Consider the following 12,048-nt stretch of genomic DNA (forward strand, 5'->3'; position numbering starts at 1 on the left):
AGCAATATATAATATCTTTGCCTAGGCAAAGACTCATTTTTGCAGTATTACTAATATGGTACATTTTTAGTATAAAAATGAAGGCTATGAATCACAAACTATCACTGTTATAAGATCATCTCCAACATTTTAAAAAGCAATTTTAATACTGATTTCTAATGTGAAGGTTGATATTAGTTTATGTGTTGCTCCAAACAATCTTGTTAGTCACTACATAGATGACAAACTAAAAAATCATTTTAAGTCAGATCTGTGTTCAAAGAAATTATATTATGGGAATTACAGAGATGCACAGTTGTTTTTTAGTAGAATATTCCAAATCTTTCAGTGGAATATTTTGCTTTTCTAACTGAATAAAACTTGAAACTATTTTCAGAGATCTTAAAAATCTTACAAATAGTCTCACACTTTGAATGTTTAACATTTCTGTTAACAAGTTTACTTTGTGTCCGAAGGCAATAAAAATTTAAACCAACAGGATACAGTCTCAAATGGTGCCAAAGAAAAGAAAATTCTGCTTTTGAAACAATAATCTTTCGCTGGATAAGTGGTAGGAGGTAGGAGATGGGTGATGAAATGGACGGGAATGTTTTCATTTACAGAAGAAATTGACCCCAGAATGAAGAGGGAAAAACAAAACATACTGAATGAAAAGGGAAAAGCTAATGCACTAAATACCAAACTCAAATACTGGATTTCAGTGGCAGAAGAACATTTCTTTCTTCATTTAATTCAGAAAAAATAAATAAAAGAATAAAAGTGATTTTTGGAATTAATAAATACAAGGTTGCTGCTGCGAAGTCGCTTCAGTCGTGTCCGACCCTGTGCGACCCCAGAGATGGCAGCCCACGAGGCTCCCCCGTCCCTGGGATTCTTCAGGCAAGAACACTGGAGTGGGTTGCCATTTCCTTCTCCAATGTATGAAAGTGAAAAGTGAAAGTGAAGTCACTCAGTCGTGTCCGACTCTTCGTGACCCCATGGACTGCAGCCTACCAGGCTCCTCCATCCATGGGATTTTCCAGGCAAGAGTACTGGAGTGGGGTGCCATTGCCTTCTCCAAATACAAGGTTAACTATCAAATTCACCCTAAATCTGATAATGTTCAACTCCAGCCTCTTGTATCCAATGGATAACAATATACTCTTATACTCCCTTGGATGTGTGGCTTGTGCAATTGCATGGGGCCCCACAATTAAAAAGGCCATAGCTGATTTAAACTTTTGCTTTAATGTCTGAAATTCCTAACAAGCTTTAAACAAAGAGTCCCGAGTTTTCATTTTGCACTGTGCCCTACAAAAGTGTTTAGATCAGATCCCAGGCTCTAAATTTTACAAGTTCCTCTGTACTCAGGAAAATGTTCCCTTAAAGTAATTATCTTAGTCCATGATGTGTTCCCCCACGCCCTGCTTATATTTCTCTCTTTTCTTGTTTGTGAGTTCATTGAAATTAAGACCTACTACAATCTTTCCATCTTTGAATTCACAGCATATAGCAGTGTCTAGATATAATCGGGCTTCTCAGGTAGTGCTAGTGGTAAAGAACCTGCCTGTCAATGCAGAAGACACAGGATATGCGGGTTTGATCCCTGAGTCAGAAAGATCCCCTGGAGGAGGAAATGGCAACCCACTCCAGTATTTGTGCCTGGAGAATCCCATGGACAGAGGAGCCTGGTGGCCTATAGTCCACAGTGTCGCAAAGAGTCGGACACGGCTGAAGCAACTTAGCACACACACACACAATTTTTTATATGAGTAAATGAATGAACGAACAAATGAACTAATTATAGGTTTATAATGGTAAACTTCCAAAATCACAAAACATTTTCTTGGACATCTTGAACATCTAAGAATATGAAGTTTTATGTATGCAGTGAGTCAAATTTTACTCTTAATGACTCTTCAATCCACTAAATCAAATGACAAAATGTGGGACATTAAATCACTCACTTATATCACAGATGTGAGTCCTCAATATACTGCTCTACTTAGAAACGATCTCAAAAGGCCCAATACTCCTTAAGAATTATGTCCAAGGGGTACAACAAATGGTAGTAGAGAAGAGCAGGCTTCAGTGAGTCTGAATACCTGGGTTTAAATTCTGATTCTATACATTATTAGGTGGGTGACATTGGGTAAGCCATTTAATTATTTGTGTTTCAGTTTCATGTATTAAAAGGGAATAGAAAAAGAATCAACTCAAATAGTTGTTTTGAGAATTTAATGAGACAATCCTGTAAAGCCTTGGTACTCAAAGTGTGGTGAGACCAGTTGTGCTGGCATCACCTGAGAACTGGTTAGAAATGAATCTCAGGACACATACTAGATTGACTGAATTAGCATCTGTAGCTTAACAAGATCTCAAGGTGATTTCCATACTAACAGAGCAGGTACACAGCACTCTGTTGATAAATATTAGCTTTCATTATTACTATGCCTTCTGAAGTTTAATGATCACACAGCACCTGACTGATAATTTAAATTCTTAAAGTTCTTTTCCTAACCAATCTCTCTCACCCCCAGAGTAATGGTTTTAGGCCCTGGACATGAAAGACTATACTGATATGATTGCTGAAATCCTGCATTAGACTGAAGTTAATGCATTACTCAGTAATCTGTTGTTATCCATATTTTCCACAGCGATTTGGGGAAATATTGTAAGAGGCCAGGCATCTTGAGAAAAGATGTAAGAAAAGATGTATGTTTACAGAAAGTAAAACATACTGTTCTTCAGAAAAAAAAAAAAACTAGAAGACAAGAAAATTACGGGCCAATAAGACATGAGAGCTTCCCTGGTGGCTCAAAGAATCTGCCTACCATTCAGGAGATCCTGGTTCAATCCCTAGCTCAGGAAGATAACCTGGAGAACGGAATAGCTACCCACTCCAGTATTCTTGCCTGGAGAATTCCATGGACAGAGTAGCCTGGCGGGCTACAGTTCATGGGATAGAAAACAGCAGACATGACTGAGTGACACTTTCACTTATGGTAAAGAATTTGCCTGGAATGTGGAAGACATGGGTTTGATCCCTAGGTTGGGAAGATCCCCTGGAGGAGGGCATGGCAATCCACTCCAGTATTCTTCTTGGAGAATTCCCATGGACAGAGGAGCCTGGCATGCTGCAGTCCAAGCGGTTGCAACGAGTCGGACGTGACTGAGCAACTAAGCACACACAGCAAGACATGAGATTCTATACTACTACTGCATTGGCCAAAACCTGCATTCTTTCAGGTTTTTCTGTAACATCTTATGGAAACCCTAAAGGAGCAAAATTTTTGGCCAGTCCAATATATGACACAGTGACATGTGCTATAGCCATCATTGAGGTCACCTATCTACCCTGTGGACACTGAAGGTTTTATCTGGCTCTCAGTCTTTTTCCCCAGGACTATTCCTGTCATCACTTTCTGGTGGCTTAAATGATTCACTGAACTCTCAGCCCTTTTAAGTCCTTGACTGTATTGCTTTAAAGGATCTCTCTCTCAATCCCATCTTAGTCACTACTGACTTTCCTTAAAGTTTGCCATTACCAATATCTATGCTACTGCTGCTGCTTAGTCACTTCAAGTCATGTCTGACTCTGTGTGACTTCATGGACTATAGCCCACCAGGCTCCTCTGTCCATGGAATTCTCCATGCAAGAGTACTGGAGTAGATTGCCAGACCCTCCTCCAGAGGATCTTCCCAACCCAGGTCTCCTGCATTGCAGGCAGATTCTTTACCACTGAGCTACCAGGGAAGCCGACCAATATCTGCATCATCTTCAAAATCTAAATTTCAAGCATCTCACTACCACATTTTATCTTTAATTTTTTCATTTATTATTTATTTCAACCATGCTTCAGGCCCACACATCAAACCCATCTCATTTTTCAAAGTCCATCATTCATTTCCTCCTTACTTTACTAGACTCCATAGTCCCTTACTATTATCATCCAGAAATTAAGATAGTCAAGAAAGATCACAGGTGACTGAGCTTCAAAGAAAATCAGATCTCTTCTAGGTTTTAAAATGATCTCCACAATACTGGAGAATTTATAGTCCTGCCAATTCCACTGTCCAAATGTTTATGAGGATCCTCTAGGCAAAATACATTAAACAGTTATGTATATTGAGCAAGATATAAAGATATATCAGAGAGAATTCCAGTCCTTTTGGAGTGCAGTCTGATAAGAAATTAGACAGACAGACTATTGAATATAATGAAAGATGAAAATGAGGTTACAGGGAGGTAAAAATAGAGTTCATGGAAACTTAGGGGAGAAAGAGTTTAGTTCTGGCTGTGGGAGATCAGGGAAAGCTTCAAGAATAAAATTAAATATCAAATTCTTAAGTATAAATTACTTAAAGAACATACTTAAAACTTAAAGGGGATTTAGAAACGTCAGTAATGACAGTCAGAGCACTCCAGGCAGAGAAAAATGAGTGAGTAAACGCAGTGACGTTGGAGAGCACAAGGAGAAGCTGCTGCTGCTGCTGCTGGTGCTAAGTCGCTTCAGTCGTGTCCGACTCTGTGCGACCCCATAGACAGCAGCCCACCAGGCTCCTCTGTCCCTGGGATTCTCCAGGCAAGAACACTGGAGTGGGTTGCCATTTCCTTCTCCAACAAGGCGAAGAGCAAGCAGTATATCAATTTGACTGGAACAAAGACTAAACGAAAGTGTATAGGGTAAAACTAGCAGGACTGACCTTTCCACTACGATGTCAAAGTCATTTTTTTCCACACACACAACACACCAAACCTGTTTCTCCTTGCCTTCTACCAGCAAGCTACTGAAACTCTAAACCGTGGAATAATCCTTATCTTTACATTTCCCTCACAATTTTCATCCAATCTGTCAGCATATCCTGTTGACCCTCCCTGTAGAACACATCCTGAAACCACCCACTTCTTCAAGGAAAACACTTGAAATCTAAGCTACCGTCATTTCTCACCTGAATTGGTACCATATCTCCTCTTCGTTCTTGTCCACCTATACTTGTTCACACAGTAACAGGTGCCAGAGTAATCTTTATTAAAATTTTCTCAAGTTATACCTCCTGTTTTTGTTGTTCAGTTGCTCAGTCCTGTCCAATTCTTTGCGACCCCATAGATTGCAGCACGCCAGGATTCCCTGTCTTTCACCATCTCTTGGAACTTGCTCAAACTCATGTCCATTAAGTTGGTGATACCATCCAAGCATCTCGTCTCTTGTTATTCCCTTCTGTTCCTGCTTTCAATCATTTCCAGCAACAGGGTCTTTTTCTAATTAGTTGGCTCTTCCCATCAGGTGGCCAAAATATTGGAGCTTCAGCTTCAGCATCTGTCCTTCCAGTGAATATTCAGGACTGATTTCCTTGAGGATTGACTGATTTGATCTTCTTGCAGTCCAAGGGACTTGCAAGAGTCTTCTCCAACACCACAGTTCAAAAGCATCAATTCTTTGGTGCTCAGCCTTCTTCACAATCCGACTCTCACATCCATACATGACTACTGGAAAAACCAAAGCTTTAACTAGATGGACCTTTGTTGGCAAAGTAATGTCTCTGCTTTTAAATATGCTGTCCGGGTTGGTCATAGCTTTTCTTCCAAGGAGCAAGCATCTTTTAATTTCATGGCTGCAGTCACCATCTGCAGTGATTTTGGAGCCCCCAAAATAAAGTCTGTCACTGTTTCCATTGTTTCCCCATCTATTTGCCATGAAGTGATGGGACCAGATGCCATGATCTTCGTTTTTTGAATGTTGAGTTTTAAGCCAGCATTTTTACTCTCCTCTTTTCACCTTCAGGAAGAGACTCTTTAGTTTCTCTTTGCTTTCTGCTGTAAGGGTGGTGTCATCTGCATATCTGAGATTATTGATATTTCTCCCAGCAATCTTGATTTGGGCTGTGCTTCATCCAGCCCCATGTTTCTCATGATGTACTCTGTACAGAAGTTACATAAGCAAGGTGACAATATACAGTCTTGATGTACTCCTTTCCCAATTTGGAACCAGTCTGTTGTTCCATGTCCGGTTCTAACTGTTGTTTCTTGACCTGCATACAGGTTTTGCAGGAGGCAGGTCAGGTGGTCTGGTATTCCCATCTCTTGAAGAATCTTCCACAGTTTGTTGTGATCCACACAGTCAAAGGCTTTAGTGTAGTCAATGAAGCAGAATTAGATGTTTTTCTGGGATTCTCTATTTTTCTATGATCCAAGCAAGTGTTGGCAATTTGATCTCTGGTTCCTGTCTTTTCTAAATCCAGCTTGAACATCTGGAAGTTCACGGTTCATGTACTATTAAAGCCTGGCTTGGAGAATTTTGAGCATTACTTCACTAGCGTGTGAGATGAGCCCAATTGTGCAGTAGTTTGAACATTCTTTGGCATTGCCTTTGGGAATGGAATGAAAACTGACCTTTTTCAGTTTTCAATGACTTTCCTTCACACTTAGAATGAAATCCATGTTCTTTACTGGACACATGGATTTCCTCACAATCTACCCCTCTGTCCTCTCTCCCTTCTACCATTCCCCTCACTTACCTGTCTAGCAACATGGGCTTTCTTTCGTTTCTGAAAAGGTCAACATTATTTCTGCCTTAGATTCTTTGTATTAGTTACTCTATCTGAAATGCTGAAGTGCTTCTGTTATATTGTCCATGGCTAACTTCTGACCTTCAGATGGCAGTTTAAATGTCACCTCTTCAGAGAAGTGTTTTCTCCCTATCTACTCATTCAGTTATGCTCTATTGTATCACCCTATTTTAAATTTCTCATAGCTCTTATTACTGAATGTTTGTCTGTATGTTTACTGTTTTATTAAAAATTTTATTAAAAACTAAAAATTATTTTTATTGAAATATAATTAACTTACATGTTTATTTTTTGTCTATCTCTTTCACTAGAAATATAAAACCTTACACTCTGACTACATTGCTCACTGCCATATGTCCAGCATTTATAAATGTGCCTGGCATTGGATGATTAATTAATGGCTAAGTCAAAGAAAGCTAAACTGTTACGTGACATCTTGAATGCCAAGATAAGGAAGGTGGACTTTCTTCAGATGAGTAGAAGGATTTCGATGTTTTTGGGGCACAGCTAGAAAAACGCAAAGATACATTTCTTACCCTCAAAGAACTTATAATTCACAGATGACCTAAACCAAATCATATTCTGAAAAATAGAAGCTGACAATACCAAATGCCATATTATTAACAGATGCACTATAAGACTAACATAAAACAATCAATGCTATAGGAATTTGGTTAAGAAAGGGAGTGAGGGCTTGGGGTAGTTAGGGGGAAGTTAAAATTTAAAGGCCACAGGATATATACAGGTGGAAAGGAGGCACAGAGGAAATACCTTTTTTTTTTTTTTCTCCCCCAGAGGAAATAAGCAAGTGTAACATTGTTAGCAAAGGCAGGAAGGCAAGAAATGTGTGTGATGACTCAGCGTCCAGGGAACAGAATGGTTCAGTCCAAAACTAAGAGTACATACAAAAGGTCTTTACACAAATTCATTATCGAATATCTGTTTTATCATAAGGGCATGGTCCTTGAATGGAAACGCTTACTTCAGAGGTCAAAAATTGAAACCCTACTAAGACTATAACACAACAACATGCCATATAAGATCATGCATTAAATTGTTTTCTATTTTCTGGCAAATAAATTTGAATATTAATTTATTCTTTTTCTTTTCACTCCTCACAGAGTTGCCACCCCATTTGGAGGTTTTGAAAAAGCATCAAAAATGGTTAAATTCAAGGTTCCAGATTTTGACCTACTACTTCTAACAGATCCCAGGTTCATGGCCTTTGCCAATCCTCTTTCTGGCAGACGGTCCTTTAATAGGACTCCGAAGGGATGGATATCTGAGAATATTCCTATAGTTATAACAACTGAACCTACAGAGGATAACACCATACCAGAATCAGAAGACCTATAAAAGAAAGTTGTATGTGCGACAAAAACCTCTGAATATAAATGTTGCTGTATTATTATTCTACTTACTGGCAAAGCCACTAACACTCTTCATTAGTAGCAATAATTAATAGCAATTTAGCACTTTTCCTTTTATGGCATTTAATTTCAATCTCAGATCAAAATCTAATAAACAATTCAAAATCTTATTAAAAAAAAAACTTTTAACTCACTTGTCTTTACTCATAATCTTGTTACTGCTTGGTTAAACAATCCGGTCTCCATACTGGAAAAGTCCAGAAAAGTTACTGACAACAAAGGGTTTCATCTTTGTTGCCTTTAATATAAGCTATTCCTGAATAAAGTTTTTAGATGGATCTAGAATCAAAATACAGTGCAAAAATATTTAGATTAATTCAGAGTTTTATTTAAGGGATGAAAGCTATAGAAGTTGATATACAAGCATATATTGATGGAGAAAAGGGTTGGGTTCTTCTTTTCTGACAAGCTTCCACGATAAAATAACTTGTCTAGATGAAGTCTTTTCAATAGTCTTTCTTAAAATTTCAAATTTCTTAGAACTTTGAAATTGCTTTGTATTTTTCAACATGCTTTGAATCATCAGATAATTATTCCAGATGACAGTCTCCAGAGTTCAATTGGGTTATTATTGTTGTCTAGTATTAAGTCAACGATATGGAGAGAAAATGACCCAAAGAACGTCATACTATTGTAGTTTTCATGACCAAGGTATACTTGGAATTCAAGTTCTGCAAATCCTAATGTTGTGTGTTGTTTAGGTTCAACTTTATGAATACATTTTTACAAGAGTAATAACAAGACATGCTAATAGACATATAAATAAGTATATATATGAGGGAGAGAGAAAGTATGTAATTTGAATTAGCAGCTTTCTCTGCTGAATCTTTAAATTCTGCTCAAATCCTTAAGCTCTAGGGAGTACATGCCATAAAAGCAAGAAATGGAAGAAGACAAGAGCATTTGAATGTAATACAGCACATTTCTGTCATAAATATATGAAAATATTAGTATAAAAGACTCAAATTAACATAAAGTTATAGGTATATTTAAAAATATGATTGAATATACAACATGGAGTTGGAAAGAAATAAATACTAATTCTTCCCATTTCAATTCAGTTAAACGTTCTGTGGTAGATGTTTATATCAGAGAAGAAATGTCTCATACACAGAAAACTACCTACCAGATTAAGTTTAGGAGACTGGAAGAAAGAAAGTGCACAACAGAGTAATGAAAATGGCATGTAGCAACATCACATATTTATAAAAGTATGTAATCCTGAACATGCCCAATCTCATCTGATCTTGGAAGCTAAGCAGGGTCAGGCCTGGTTAGTACTTGGATGGGAGACCTCCTGGGAATACCAGGTACGGTAGGCTTTTTGGGATTCCCTAGTGGCTCAGAGGATAAAGCATCTGCCTGCAATGCAGGAGACCCAGGTTCAATCCCTGGGTTGGGAAGATCCCCTGGAGAAGGAAATGGCAACCCACTCCAGTATTCTTGCCTGGAGAATCCCATGGACAGAGGAGCCTGGTGGGCTACAGTCCACAAGGTTGCAAAGAGTTGGACACGACTGAGTGACTTCACTTTCTTTCTTTATTTCACTTTGGTGGTTGTGTTGCAGGAAGGGGGATCCTTTCCAAGGCCTGAAACTGAGCTCTTGTCTAACACTCGGAAATGAATTGTCTGAGGAGACACATGTGCTGACAAAGCAAGAGATTTTATTGGGAAAGGGAACCTGGGTGGAGAGCAGTAGGGTAAGGGAACCGAGGAGAACAGCTCTGCTGCGGCTCAGTCTTGGGTTTTATGGTGATGGGATTAGTTTCCCAGTGTTCTTTGACCAATCATTCTAATTTAGAGTCTCTCCTGGTGGCGCACGCCACCCACCCTGGCCAGGCACCATAGTAACCATTTGCATGGGTTTTTTTTTTTTTTCCCCTTGTTTAGGAATTTTATTATTATTATTATTTTTAAACTTTACATAATTGTATTAGTTTTGCCAAATATCAAAATGAATCCGCCACAGGTATACATGTGTTCCCCATCCTGAACCCTCCTCCCTCCTCCCTCCCCATACCATCCCTCTGGTCGTCCCAGTGCACTAGCCCCAAGCATCCAGTATCGTGCATCGAACCTGGACTGGCATCTCGTTTCATACATGATATTTTACATGTTTCAATGCCATTCTCCCAAATCGATCCTGATAAGGAATACGGAACTAATAAGCCACCACCAACCTGAAGAGTTCAGGAAAGGTTGAAAGGAGACACCGTGTGTCTGTCCACTTCCCAACATCCCTCTCGCTAGCATCCATCTTGGCTGAGTGATGCGTGCGCCACCAAGAAAGACTCTGAATTAGAATGATTGGCCAAAGACCACTGGGAAACTAATCCCATCACCATAAAACCCAAGACTGAGAGCCACGGGGCAGAGCTGTTCTCCTGGGTTCCCTTACCCTACTGCTCTCCACCTGGGTTCCCTTTCCCAATAAAATATCTTGCTTTGTCAGCACATGTGTCTCCTCGGACAATTCATTTCCGAGTTGTTAAACAAGTGCCCAGTTTCAGACCCTGGAAGGGGTCCCCCTTCCTGCAACAGTTGTTTTGATGATCTTCAAACTTGAAAGCAGAGAAATTAAAAAAAAAATGCTTATGAAAAATGCAATCTCTAGAAAGGAACAATATCAATATATTTATATATATTATCATTGTAGGGAATTTGTTTTATTTAAAATATATCTTTAAGATATTTTAGTTTTATGTTTTGGTGTTTACTCATTTCACTTATTTTATTTAATTTGTTTTTTGGCCACACCAAGCGGGCTTGTGGGATCTTAGTTCTCTGACCAGAGACTGAAACTGGGCCCTTGGCAGAGAAAGCAGATTCCTAACCATTGGACTGCCAGGGAATTCCCCGTTTACCTGTTTTAAAATAACAGTGTTGGCATCTGTAATAAACTCTAGATATCAGAGAACCTTCATGCTTTTTTTTTTGTTTAATCTTTTAAAAAAGAAAAAGAATTAGTCCCATTCTATTATGTATTTTGATGAAATGGTTTAGTTATTAGCAATTCAAAATGCTATTTTTCATTACACTGAAATTTTATTACGTTATTGTAATTATCTCAAAGTAGTTGAACTCTATGCTCAGTGTCACCACTCTGACAATCACCAAAAGGGGATCAGCAATTAAATATGTTAGCTATAGAACAGTATTCTCCATTTCATAAAGGGAAATCTTTTAATTTTTAAGTATTTTTTTTAAATTGGTTAGAAAATAATGGAATAACTCTCTGCTCACTATTGTATTTCTTCCTTTCCTGGGAAGTGTCTATTAATTCTAATTCAGCTGTCTGACACCTTTAGAAATGCCAAATTTCACACTCTGGTTGCTACACAATTAGAATTTGAAAGGAATTTTGAATGAGTTTTTCACTGATCTGAAAAGCAGCTAAATCTTTCTAAGTCTGAAGAAATATGATAGCCTTTTCAGAACAGCGAAAGACTGTGGCATTTTTTTTCCACCCACATTTGTACATATGGAAAATGAAACAGAAGAGAAAAAAAGTTAAAAGAAAATGAATAAAAATAACATTTGCTGATGGACTACTAAATGCCAGGCACTATACTCACTACTTAATGGTGTAGTGAGTATTTTGGAAAAAAAAAAAAGCCTAATAATGGCTACTTAATGTGTATTTTAAAATATTATATTTATTTATTTTGGCTGTACCATACCACACAGATTTGCAGGATCTTAGTTCCCCAACTCGGAGAAGGCAATGGCACCCGACTCCAGTACTCTTGCCTGGAAAATCCCACAGACGGAGGAGCCTGGTGGGCTGCAGTCCATGGGGTCACGAAGAGTCGGACACAACTAAGCAACTTCACTTTCACTTTTCACTTTCACGCATTGGAGAAGGAAATGGCAACCCACTCCAGTGTTCTTGCCTGGAGAATTCCAGGGACACGGGAGTCTGGTGGGCTGCCGTCTATGGGGTTGCATAGAGTCAGACACGACTAAAGCGACTCAGCAGCAGCAGCAGTTCCCCAACTAGGGACTGAAGCCAGCCCATCACAGTGAAAGCACCTTGTACTAACCACTGGACTGCTAGGGAATTCCCTGT

General features: G+C 38.8%; 2 protein-coding genes across 29 annotated transcripts in view; one reads left to right on the forward strand and one right to left on the reverse strand.

Annotated features, from left to right (window-relative positions):
- The window catches only part of MYOZ2 (myozenin 2), a 38,480-nt gene extending 30,379 nt beyond the window's left edge, over positions 1-8,101 (forward strand). For both annotated transcript variants that reach the window (XM_086407289.1, XM_086407290.1), the window contains one exon: positions 7,671-8,101. In XM_086407289.1, the coding sequence (XP_086263415.1) occupies positions 7,671-7,905 (235 nt within the window). In that variant the 3' untranslated portion in view covers positions 7,906-8,101. The remainder of the gene's footprint in view (positions 1-7,670) is intronic.
- Positions 1-12,048, reverse strand: part of LOC147371216 (uncharacterized) — a 360,632-nt gene that overhangs the window by 327,410 nt on the left and 21,174 nt on the right. The gene's annotated exons all lie outside the window — the stretch shown is intronic.

This window comes from Bos grunniens, chromosome 6, assembly GCF_055505025.1.
Source record: "Bos grunniens cultivar Pamir isolate PY7600 chromosome 6, Bosgru_T2T1.0, whole genome shotgun sequence".
NCBI lineage: Eukaryota > Metazoa > Chordata > Mammalia > Artiodactyla > Bovidae > Bos > Bos grunniens.